The sequence below is a fragment of the Morus notabilis genome, unplaced genomic scaffold, assembly GCF_000414095.1.
Source record: "Morus notabilis unplaced genomic scaffold, ASM41409v2 Scaffold539, whole genome shotgun sequence".
In the NCBI taxonomy this organism is placed as follows: domain Eukaryota; kingdom Viridiplantae; phylum Streptophyta; class Magnoliopsida; order Rosales; family Moraceae; genus Morus; species Morus notabilis.
In genome coordinates, this window is record NW_010360293.1 from 225003 (window position 1) to 238448 (window position 13446).

The 13446-nt window shown below is 34.5% G+C and overlaps 2 protein-coding genes across 2 annotated transcripts in view; one reads left to right on the top strand and one right to left on the bottom strand.

Moving 5' to 3' along the window:
- Window positions 1-1730, top strand: part of LOC21393188 (leucine-rich repeat receptor-like serine/threonine-protein kinase BAM3) — a 5013-nt gene extending 3283 nt beyond the window's left edge. Inside the window, exon 2 of the mRNA XM_010096326.2 lies at window positions 1082-1730. Within this exon, the coding sequence (XP_010094628.1) occupies window positions 1082-1452 (371 nt within the window). The 3' untranslated portion in view covers window positions 1453-1730. The remainder of the gene's footprint in view (window positions 1-1081) is intronic.
- A 7887-nt stretch (window positions 1731-9617) lies between these two features.
- Window positions 9618-13238, bottom strand: LOC112091255 (putative disease resistance protein RGA4). Its single transcript, XM_024164402.1, has one exon. It carries the CDS (start codon window positions 13236-13238, stop codon window positions 9618-9620), a length of 3621 nt encoding a protein of 1206 aa, XP_024020170.1.
- Between the last annotated feature and the right edge of the window lie 208 nt (window positions 13239-13446).

A 13446-nucleotide genomic window follows, 5' to 3' on the forward strand; every position in this document is an offset into this window, starting at 1 on the left:
ATATATATATAATATTTACTTAAATTCTTTTTTAATTTCTTCTATGGATATATAACAAAACACTAAGTTGACTATTTGAGATACAAGCATTTAATTCAATACTATAAAATGGGACCATGCTAAGTTTCTATATTTAAAACAATAGTCGAATCAACAACAATATTATTGTCACGTCTCGTAAAAGTTTTTAAAATTTTTTTAACTAATTTAATACATTTTTTTATTTGAGTCCATTAAGTAACGTAGCATAATATGATTCGTTTATTTGAAACAATAAATGAAAAGTATAAGTGAAAACTTTAAATGAATATACTTTGAAAGTTGTCACTGTCTTATTAGCTATTTTGAAATTTCACATTGATTGGGAAGAAATAGGGTACAAAAATTTGTCCTCATGGAAATGGCCATTGACCAAGCCCTTCAAATCATGCACACCAACTTTGCAATTGTTACATATTCATGCTTGCTTGAAGCATGAGCGAATATTTTCAACTCTTTTATAAAGTAAAAAGGAAGACTGGGAAATGGAATATACTAGTTTGCCCCTGCACATGCTTTAGATAATAGGTACTCTCTTTACTTTTTATGAAAGAAGTAAACGGCTGGGGAGGCATGTGGATTCCAAGAAGAGTAAAAAGCTAGGCTCCACTAACATAGAAAAAAAAATAAAAAATAAAAAATATCTGCTTTTACTTTTCTCTAATATTCGTCTACTCTAGAGTACACAATATTAGATGGGGCTCTGAGCTTTTGCATGTCTTGAAACCATAAACCCATTTCTGTTCATTCAGACCAATCACAAACCACTTTTTTGACCCAAACTCAAATCTGGCAATGTCAAAACGAACTCTCACACATATTATATGATATATATATATATATATATATATTCCAAAGTACTCACCAAATTACAAATCCTGAGAGTGCTACAAGCTATATATCTTAAGCTCCACTTTTCCTAAACCCTAGAAAAAGAAACATGGTAGTCCATTCAATATACAAGCTTTAAGAATTATTCTCTGGGCATTGGAATATTATATTTACATGGATTTTTTTTTTTGGTACGTCATGAAATTTTCAGAATATGCCTACACATTAAAGGTGGACGAGAAGAGTGACGTGTACAGCTTCGGAGTGGTGTTACTAGAGCTTATAACGGGACGAAAACCAGTTGGTGATTTTGGTGAAGAAGGGATGGACATTGTTCAGTGGACAAAGATAAATACTGAGTCTAGCAAAGAAGGGGTTGTGAAGATCTTGGATGAGAGGCTTATGAGCAACAATATTAATAATAATAATAATAATGATGATGTCCCAATAGAGCAAGCAATGCAAGTGTTCTTTGTGGCAATGTTATGTGTTCAGGAGCAAAGCGTCGAACGACCCACCATGAGAGATGTTGTTCAAATGCTTGCCCAAGCTAAACAACCTTCTACTTTTCACTTGCAATAAAACTACGTACGTACGTCTTCATCATATATATATATATATATATATCCTTATAATGATTATGATTCCTAGCTAACAAAGAGGCGCAGTTCAAGGAGGCACTAGTTGCGCTATTGTAGTATTGATTTTGTCAGCGGTTCTAAGTGTATCACAAATGACACAATTATATATGTTAAATAACTTTTTAATTTTTTCTTTTTTACTTTGGATTATTTCGTTATGTAATAGTGTGGGGCATAAGAAGTATGGAATTACACTAAATTTGTAGAAATTATGCAAGTTTTGTATTAGAGGGTCTTCTCGTTGAGTGATCAATACTCTGCAATTTGTTTGTTGTAACACGAAAAGACTTGGAGGCAATTTTAAAGGACATGTTTAACATATATATTTTGCTTTCTTTGTATTAAGAAAAGTGTATGTTGTCCCACATAAAAAGTGAGTGGAGATGTAAAATAGTTTATTTATATACATAGAAGGATTAAAACCCAATATGTTAATTTTTTAGGTCAAATTAGACTCCTAAAGTGTGTTAGGTCAGTTTCACATGTATGTGAAGTCTTTCTAACAAGTGATATCAAAATCGATGGTTCATATAGGCAAACGATCACACTCGGTTACAGTTTTCACGTTACCTCATGTGGAGAATTAGTGTTCCCGCAGTTGATGTCGTTACAAGTGCGAATGGTAGAGTATTGATAAACTCATATGGTTTTGGTTCTCTTTATGTTTAAGTTGGCTCCCAGGTAGAAATGTGAAATGGTTTATATATATGAAAGGATTAAAACTAATAAGTTAATCTTTTAGATCAAATTAAACTCTTAAAATATATGTTAGGTTAATTTCACATGCAAGCTTCCTCAACACTTTGTGATCTTTTTTTCGTCGTTGACGTAATAGTTGTGGCTAATATTAGTCAAAATATGGTTGTCTATATACTGCCACGTGGGATACAATGTTGCCGGTAAGATTGGTTATATAACCTCTATGTCATCATCTCATCATGCAGCGATCAATGACCACATGATAAGATTGGTTAACTAGTTATTATGCTGGTGATTTTGGATAGGGGTTATTGGGGCCGCAAAAAGTTTTGCTTTATTTTGTTTTGTCTATATATATATATATATATATATATATATTGTTGTGTTATGTTATTCTTTCTTTTTACTAATTGGAACTCATTTGTCGGCGTATATAGGAATCTCCTTTAAGCACCAAAACGCCCTACCAGTACTTGCATTCTAAATATCACTCAAGGTCATAGAAAATATATTTATATCACTTCACTAAAATAGACTTGTCCTTCAATTAATAAAGAAAAAATAAAAAAAATTTAAAAATATCTTTAATAAAGTAATATTATTTATTTCTATTTTTATTATTAAATTTATCTTATGTCACTAATAATCTGTAAATTATTTTTACATAATATGCACGTTATCTTTTGTAACTTCCAGGTTATTTTTTATATTCTCTAAGTTACTTTCCGTAATGACATTAAAATTTTGTACAGTGACATAAATAATAGAATTGAAAAAAATAATAATAATTAAATTTGAAATTTTCTCAAAATAAAAGGCCACAAATTACAGTCAATTATTTAGGTCTCGTTGACTTTGCGGATTCGAGTTTTTAATTCTAGATTTTTACAATAAAAAACTGTAGCAGAAAAAATAAAATGTGATATTTTCTGAAAATTTTTTATTATAAAAATTTAAAACTGAAAACTCGAATCAGTATAATGAACGAGGCCTTAAAAAGTGTGCAATGATACCATCTCTTTACTAGCTTCAGCCACGGCAACAAACTTGGTCAGTAATGGAAAGAGCAACTAGTGTCAACAGTTTAGAAAGGCAACTAGTTCTTGTACCATCCATCGCGTGCGCATATCTAGTAGTACCTTTTTCTGCCATCATTGTCATCAGTCATGTTAGTAGTGCCTACATAGCATTGCTATGTAAACCCAATGACTTTCTGAAACACATGGACGAATATGCAACAACTCTTTAACTACCTGAGAATCAGCTTCGTGGCCTTTCATGTTGTTTATCTGGATTCCTCATATATATGCTCATAACTCCTACTGCATGCGCGATTTATGGTCAAGTACACACCATGAAACTGCCAAGAATATTTCGAAGGACAATCCATGTAGACGTTTAATTCATGAATTAAAATAATGTGATTAGAATTATTTTTAATTTACGTGTATTTTTTATGAGAGAAAATACCGTAACGAACTATGAATCATGATTCAAATCATAGTTTGAATCCTCTAACTAAACGTCCCTGGTGATGCATAAATATGATGCCAGCTATTATAACTGCATGTGGAAAAAAAAAATAGAATAAATTAATGCAAGATTTTGATGTCCAAAACAATACATTAAAAATAAAAATAAATAAATAAATAAAAGTTGCTGGTCAAGATGCCCTTACAAGAGCACTCAGAAAACTAGCATGGTAGTAAGTAAATTGGGGAAATATGTTTTTATACGTAGGTATCCAAGAAATTCCCTTATGTTAAAAAAAAAAAAAAAATGATCACATTTAAGCAATATACTTCCGGAGAAATATGTTTATATAGCAGATACACTCAAAAATAAATATGAACAAAAACAATAATAATAATAATAATACTAACCTGAACATCAAAGCCTTGGGGGTTACTCTCAGCTACAATCTCTAGCTTCGAGCTGAAATATTTATGAGACCATCGAGTAAGAATAGGAACAATTTCCTTCATTTCTAAAGAGACATTCTCTCAATATATATTTTTTAGAAAATCCTAAAAAATAACGAAGGGTACCTAGTAGGATCATTTTGCATTCTCTATAGGTTCAGTTGAAATTTCTAATTTTTTTATGCAAATATCCTTTTAAAAAAAAAAAATTTACCAACATCAACATCTACTCTGGTTTAAGAATTAGGCGCCCTAATTCTACATAACCGAGAGCAATAAAAAAGTGAAAAGATAAATCAAGCAAAGTCGACACGTAAAATTTATAGAGTTTCGCCTCAATGTGAGACTACATCCTCTTTCAGCAGCTGCAGTTTTTCCACTATGATCAAGAAGAAGTTACAAGAGAATCCTCTGCTTAGGACAATAAATCGTCAGAGCAATTAATTAGGCTCCACAAATTAACACTCTACATATCAATATTTCCTTAAATCCGTCCATAATTCCGTAGACATCGACATTTTCATCTTTTGTGAAAAAACTGCGTGTTTAATTCCGCCTCTGCTTCCTCTTCTTCTCGTATCTTCTCCTGAAAGCACAGAGGATTGTTGCGAACGAATTAGAATTTAGACTGAAAAGTTAAAGCAATATACCTAAAATAATATCTCGTTTAGAACAAGGAAAACTACCCAAATCACATTTAAAAAAAAAAAAAAAAAAAAAAAAAAAAAAGGGCTTCTTGAATAATGTTAAGATCTCATCGTAGTTCATCACTCCAACAAATATATATAGGCAAAAGTTGCAGCCACTAGCACTTCAATTTCTCCAATAGAATTTGATCAATCACATTGCCATAGTTTTTTATTGTAAAACCATGAAAAAAAAAAAAAAGAAAAAAAAAAAGAGGACAGAATACTTCAGGTTCAAGAATTAGGCAAATACTTTCAAGGTAGAAAGTATACATTAAGGGGAAAATTGATGACCATAGCTAAGAAAATATGTTTATAGAAAAGGAAACTAAGAAACCAATTTATGTCTGGAAGATAGGCAACAATAAAACATTACCTAGTTACAAATCTAGAAAGGACGTGCTAGCATTTGTTGCAAGCAAAAAAAAAAAAAAAAAAAAAAAAAAAAAAAACTAAAAGAAGTGGTAGGATTTTATTTCTTTAGAAATTTCTAAAAGTGCTAGCATTTGTTTCAATATGCTTAACAACAAATGTCTTTTATTTTATTTTAAAAAAAAAAAAAAAAATCTTGGAGATCTAGCAAGGAAAAGTAAAAGAATTAAACAAGCCTTACTACCTGGAAATCTAGCAGCTAGTAATCCGCTCGGAGAAATCGCTTTGCCAACCTACGTCAGATATGCTGATAGTATTCCAATCAATTTTCAGACTCCAGGAAAGGAAACTCCGTCTACATCAAACAACCTTTTAATGACAAACGTGAACATATCTGAATCACTCATTTTAATACAACAAGGTTTTCCAAAATTGACTAACCTCATTAGTCGTATCTTTAGAGCTCAATTTACAAAGCTTTGAATATGTGGAATCCCAAGTATTCTCTAGTTCCCAGGAATACTATCTGTTTGATTAACAAGAATATCAGAGGCTCATCTAATCCCAGATTCTCAGTAGAACACTATCCATTTTCCAAAGCTTCAAGATCAAAGAAATGCAGTAGAGAAAGCTGTTGGCATCCTCTATAAGTTCCACAAAGTGCACCAACAAGCTACTAACCCTGGGCGTACTCAGAAAGATACATGTATAAAAAGTTATTAAAGTATTGTTTCAGAGTTAAGAAATGTTTTGGAAATAGAAATGCCCAAAGAGCAATGTATAGGCACATTGAATTCATTTATAGAAACTAATTTGAATCATAATTCATAAGGACAACATGTTAGTTACATTGATAATTTTGTCTAATAGGTGGAGAAAAAGGAAATGAGAGCTTGAAGTCTTGAACAACAATCATTTCTTTCCCAATCATAGTAACTTAAGTCCAGAAACCATTTTCTGCCAATGCTTATCGTAATAATGTTTTTTTTTCCCCGAATAAAACTGGACATAAGCAAGTTCAGCCTTGCAGGGAAAGCAAAATATATATGTTTGTAGATGTGAGAGTTCTAACCTCAAACCTGTAGTCTCTACAGGAATATATGAAATTGCAGAAACGTCGAATAATTAAAATAGCAATAAAAGAGAAAAGTTTACATTATCAAAACAATAATGAGAAAGAAGTGGTCTTTCCTACAAATGACCATTCTTTCTATTCGACCTATGATGACTAACAAAAAATACAAAAAGGGTTATGATCGCTTCACATAATTTCATAGCACCTTATTAAGGAATGAGATGTTTTATGGTCAGTAAACTTAATTGTTGCATAGGACCAGCTATACTACTGAGTAATAATTCAGATTCTACAAAGCAAGAAAAACTTAATTAGAAACGCTCTTTACAAGAAACAACAAATATATGAACCAACCTGTAGATGTGAAGTACTGATGTAATCTTGAGCTAGTCCGGACCAGTTTCAGAATTGTATATTTGACCCCAGGAGATAAGCCATTGCATCTATCCTCAGTCAGTGCAATACTTGCCATTAACAAACTGAAGGAATGGGAGGTTGCCTATACTCGTAGGCAGTGATGCCAAACTGGGGCATCCCTCAATCCTGAGAGACTCGAGTGATATGAGGTTGCTCAACCCTTCAGGAAGTGACTCCAAACTGGGGCATCCCCGGATACTAACAGACTGGAGTGATAAAAGATTGCATATCTCAAGAGACATTCATGAATTTCGAATGAATAGAAAAAGTGATGAGAGATCCCCTATCTCCTTGGGAAGCACTGTCAAATTCAAACAAAGTTCGATATTTAGAGACTGAAGTGATGACAAGTTGCCTATCACCGTTAGCGGAAATTCCATATCCCCAACATCCGAAATTATCAAATGCTTCAATTTGGAAAGAGGGACGCAGGATCCGGAATAGTGCATTTCTGAAAAAGAGGATGTTGATGTTCCTGGCATGCTATCATTCCTCGCCATAATTGTCCACTGTAATGGCCTGGAGTTAGTTTTATATAATTGCAGACCTTCAAAATTGGGAAACAATGGCATGGAAGTAAGCTCAGGACAATTGGTTATGCATAGATGAAGAAAGAGCAGGAAATGAAGGTTGGTGTCGATTTTCTATTATCGACCTCACAATCTTACCCTTGTCATCTGTATACCCTCTTGTACTCGGCCACCATCCTTGAAGATGATCACAGTTACTAATAACTTCTCCTAGCAATTGGAAGAACGACATTACCGAAGGCTCAGATGAAGTAAAAAAAGATCCTCCAGTCCATCCGATAAGTGGTGCAGTGGCGGGAGATCATGACAATTTCTACAATAAAGTAATTTGAGTTCAACAAGATTATAGTTGTGTGAATCGTATTTTCTTCGAACAAGGATGTTGGAATTTCGCCTGATGTGTTGCATTCAAACTTCAGGGATACCTGACGAGCTTTTCCAAGAATGTTTTCTCCATTTCTTTCTGAAATAGAACTGTCCGTCCTTCCAAAAATATATGCAGTACCAAGTACGCCCGCTTTTGCTTCGTTGAAGGTCAATCCACATAGTTGTTTCTGCATCAAGACAATAATTAGGCTCCACAACTTAACATTCTAGTGATGCTAGCTATTACTAGTTGCATGTGCAAAAAATTATATTAAGTAAATAATTTTACAAGGTTTTGATGCCTAAAACAATGTATTAAAAATGAAAAAACAAAAAATAAAAATAAAAGTTGCATGACAAGATGCCACAACTAGAGCAGTCAGAAAACTAGCAGGCTAGTAATTAACATGGAGAAATATGTTTTTATACGTAGGTATCCAAGAAATTCCCTAATGTCAAGAAAAATTATCACATTTAAGTTAAATTTCCAGGGAAATATGTTTTTATAGAAGAAAGACTCATATAAACAACTAGAAATAAGATGATGATGATGATGATAATGACCTGAACATCAATGCCAAGATCTACTTCCTGGGCATTTTCTTGGAACTTGGTGGTGTTATTCTCAGCTTCAATCTCTAGCGCCAAGCTGAGATCTTTAGGAGACCACTGAGAAAGAATAGGAAAATTTTTCTTTTATTTCTAAACAGACATTCCATACATATCTCAATTCAATAAATTTTTAAGTTCCTAAAAAAATCACGAGCACCTTAAGCTTTAAATATATCCTTTCCTAGTAGGACCATGATCTTTTAATGTCCTGCATGAAAAGAAATGCTCTTTTGTTAATGCCAAATGCTCTTTCATTTTTGTGTTGGACAAGTACAAAGAAAAGAGAAATAACACAAACACAAAAGTACCTTGCGTACACAATCACGCATGTATGTTGCTTCATTTTCATAAGGACAAGACATTGCTTCTGTTGCCCTGTTTTCTCCAACTGGCTCAACATCAAATATCCATTTACTTTTCCGATCATTGATTTTGAACAAATCTTTTTAGATTCCTTATATGCATTAAAGCTGAAAATGATAGATATACAAGTAGTTTAGAATCTACACTAGGTAACTGATGAAGTTTGTTATTATCCATGCAACATCAATAACGACTCTTTTGAATACAAAAAGGATTTACTAACTTCATTACTTTTTCTTAGCTATGCTTCATAAGCAGCATCTAAGAAAACTCATGTCTAATTGTGCTTCTGCTTCCTCCTCTTCACCTCTCGTTTCTTAGAAGTTCTTACGGATTGGAATAGAAAAATTAAAACAAGATGTAAAAATAAATAAATAAATAAATAAAATCGCTTGTTTAACAAAGAACAAGTAACAGATTCATTAATTATGCAACATTTTCTACATTTCTAAACAAGTAATGGATAGCATAGCAATTTACCTCCTCAGCAACTCGGGGCAAAAGGTGAATCCATTTTCCTTAAATCTCTCCAACAAACTCTTATCCACCACATGGAAAGTATCACATGTTTCATTATTTCTTTCACATTATGCTCACAAAAGTATAGTGTCAGGACAATCATATAATATCACAAAACATCCTCCACTTTACTTCCTTCGTGTTTGAGTACGTCGACTGTCAATAACATGCATGGATTAAACCACAAAACGATTCAAGATTCAACTGAAGATAGAGAGAAATAGATTCCTTTGCCAGTGAACATAGAGCAACTGAATGACCGGCTGCCACAAGTAGAAACATAAATTACCAGATTAGTTTTGCAAGCATCATCGAGAGTACTTGGAAAAATGTTTTTTTTTTTTTTTTTCTAATCATCTATGCACCATGAAAATAAATTAAATTAACAATGTGAGATCCATACATTATAATAATTTATATGATAAAGAGAAGGTATTACATGTGAACGAACCTGTTGGAGTTCTAGCTCTGGAACTCCACAAATTATATCTCCACTTTGGGATTTAGGCAATCGAGAGATCGTCTTCAGAAGACTCACTTTCACTTTATCTCCTTCGTTCATATAAGCGGTGGGGAAAAATCCTACAACGCTTTTGTGCATCTAGGAGGTAGTCAACTAATCCATCTAAAGGCATATCATCATAACGTTGACCATTTACCAACTTGATAGATGGGAGGTTGCATATCCCGTGCGGAATTGATGTCAAACTGGTACATCGTTCTATTTTAAGATATCTAAGTGATGAGAGATTGCCTATCCCTTCTGGAAGTGAGGTTAAACTAGTACATTCTTGAATTGTAAGAGCTCGAAGTAATGAGAGGCTACTTATCCCTTCTGGAAGTGACGTCAAACTAGTACATCTCACAATTGTAAGATCTTCAAGTGATGGGAGGCAGCCAATCCTTTCTTGGATTGAGGTCAAACTCGTACAACCTTTAAGTATAAGATACTTAAGTGATGAGAGGCCACTTGTCCCTTCTGAAAGTGAGGTCAAACTGGTACATCCTTCAATTTTAAGTTCCCTAAGTGATGAGAGGTTGTTTATCCCTTCTGGAAGCAAGATCAAATTCACACATCTTTCGATTTTAAGATTTGTAAGTGATGAAAGGCTGCCTATCTCTTGTGGAAGTGAGGTCAAACTACTGCATTCATCGATTGAAAGAACTCTAAGTAATGAGAGGCTGCCTATCCCTTCCAAAAGAGACGTCAGACTAGTACATTTTGCAATCGTAAGATCTCCAAGTGATGTGAGGCTATCTATCCCTTCTAACCGTGAGGTCAAATTAGTACAATCCTTGATTTTAAGTGATTGTAGAGATTTAAGGTTGCCTATCCCCTCTGGAAGTGATGTCAAACTAGGACAGTTGATAATTTTGAGATGCTCAAGTGATGTGAGGTTGCATATCCCTTCCGATAGTGATGCCAAACTACGACAGAAAATAATTCCAAGCGACTGAAGAGATACTAGTTTCCCTATCCCCTCGGTAATTGATGCCAACTTAGAACAATTATTGAATTCCAGATACTGAAGACATAATAGATTGTCCATTGCCTCTGGAAAACTTTCTAAATCATGAACACAAGCGACACTCAAATGCTTTAATTTGGAGAGAGGAGGGGAGGTAGAACACTCTGATGTTGCTGCCACATTCTCCAACATAATAGTATTTTGTAATATCATTGAGCTTGTACGATACAGTTCTAGGTTCTCAACACTTGGAAATGGTGGCATAAATTTCAGATTGGGGCAACCAGATATTTCAAGACGGGAAAGATTAACGAATGAAGGTTTTTGATGTTGATGTTCTGCTATTGCTCCTACCACTTCATTTGATTCCCATATTTGGTTAGGCCACCATCCTCTCAGGTTGTAGCACCCTTTAATGTGCAGTGTTCTTAAGGATGGGAAGAACGATATTGTTGAAGACTTGGATGAGGTGGATAAGTGATTATAACTCTTCATGTTCCACTCCACATTTGACACGTACTTTAGAGCCCGCAAATTGACCAGTCTAAGTTGTTGAAGTGAGGATAAACGGTGCAATGGAGGTAGATATTGGCATCTTCCACAAAAAGATATGTCCAATCGGACAAGATTAGTGAGAAAAGACAGCCAATTGGAAAATCTCTCTCCTGGGTACTCGTACACTTCCAAAACTTTTAGATTTTTAGGTGGTTGTGAGCCATCTAATACCATTTCAGCATTATTGATAGCATCTACATTATCAGGAGATCTCGACCATCTCAACCTTAAGGATTCAAGATGTTCTTTGTCTTTCAAACATGCGGCTACTGAATCAGATGCAACGCTTTCATTATCTCCCAAAAATTTAATGGTTAAATGGCCATGCAAGTTGTTAAGCTTGCACAATTCACCGAGCCCGCCACTTTGTTTGGACACGACTTTGTTGTTGCCGCCCACTAAAAACAAATCTAATGTGTGAAGCGAAGTCAACTCACCAATCCCACGAGGCATATGATCTAAAAGATACGATCCCTCAATCTTAAGATGCCTCAACTTGATTAAGTTTTGTAGACCTTGAGGTAAACTTTTAAGGTTACTACATCCCAGGAGTATCAATGTTTGTAAATTATACAATCTCGTTATGGAATTTGGGAGCGTCGTAATGTTACAATATCCTGAAAGATCAAGATATCTCAAGTGTTTTAAGTCACCCAGTCCCTTTGGCATTTTCTTATCATACACCGAACATAACATAAATGTGCGTAGAGACTTAAAGTTTAACAAAAAAGCATCACAATCTGAGGACCGTAATGGCTCAGAGTTGGGTGAAATAAATGTGCGCATCTCTTTTTGATCCAACAAGGCTGGTGGAATTTGGCATGATCCAAGGGAGTTAAAATCAACAAACATATGAAGAGCTCTGCCAAAAGAACTTTCCCCATGTCCATCTAACTTGGAACTATCCATCTCTACATAATTACATGAACTTTCATCTAAAGTGATGATTCCCTTTCCTGCAATTGAAATTGCAAGATCATGCATGAGGTCATGTATTTTACAAGAATGTATAGTACCTAGTATATCTTCTTTTGGCTCTTGGAAAAAGGAGCCCATAAGTAACTCCATGAAATAATTATAACCGAGATCTTCGAGACATGATCTGTAATTGTTGTCTTGGGGTTTAACAAACTCGTGCGCTATCCATTGATTTATCAATGTCTGCACTTGGATGTCAAAACCTTTCGGAAATAATCCACAGTACACAAAACAACGTTTTAAATGTGAGGGGAGATTGTTATAGCTTAGCTTTAGGGTAGGTAAGATGCCACTATCGCTTTCATTCTGATTAGCTATTTTTGAAAGTTCATTCTGCTTAAAACCCATCAACACTTTTCTTGGATCATTAGAGCACACTAATCTTTTAAACAATAACCCTCCTATTGTCTTTATGGCTAGAGGAACTCCCTTGCACTTATCTACAATGTCCTCTCCTATTTTAGCAACCTCTAAGTTCACCATGGGCTCTTTTCCTTTTAAAAAGGCCGTTTTTTGAAATAAAGTCAGAGAATTCTCTGTGTCTAAACCGCTCAACTTATGGAATCGACTTGCACCTGTTATCTTAGCTACCATTTCACTTCGAGTAGTTATTAAAACTCTACTACCACTTGCACCCCCTTTCAGTAATATATCTAACTTATGCCATTTTTCGGCATCTTCATTCCATACATCATCCAAAACAAGCATGAATCTCTTTCCTTTTATTTCTTCTCGAACTCTTTTTTGCAATTTATCCATGTCAGGATTTTCCTCTAGGCTTTCACCAGTTATCGACTTAATAACTTTTCTAACAATCAATTTCACATCGAATTCCCTAGAAACGTACACCCAAATTTTTAGATCAAAATATTTTTGGACCTCCTCATCATTAAATACGAATTGAGCTAGTGTTGTTTTTCCTAAGCCTCCAATTCCCACTAAGGCAATGAGGGAAACATTCTCTATGGTTTCAGTGTCATCCAACAAAAGTTTTAGAATCGCCTTTTCATCATCGTCCCTCCCAATGACCTCGTCATTCCTAACAAATGAGTGAGTCTCCCTCATTCTGAGAATAGGGGAGAGAGGTGCTTCTTCAACTTTTTCACACAAGTGAAAAGTCCTGTTGGTTTTAATCTCCTCTAGAGTCTTTCTAATTTCCTCCATTTTACTAGCTATCTTCACCCGAAAAATAATATGGTTTGAGCTCGAGAAGAAAATGCGTACCTTCTTCGCCTTTTTCTTCCCACAAACCACCTTACGATGCAGTTCTTCGTAACGATACTCATCCACAAATTATCTGCACGGAGAACAGCATCTTCAAGCTTTGCAAGCAACAATCTGACCTCCTCATTGGCCTGCTTGTCCTCAGCAT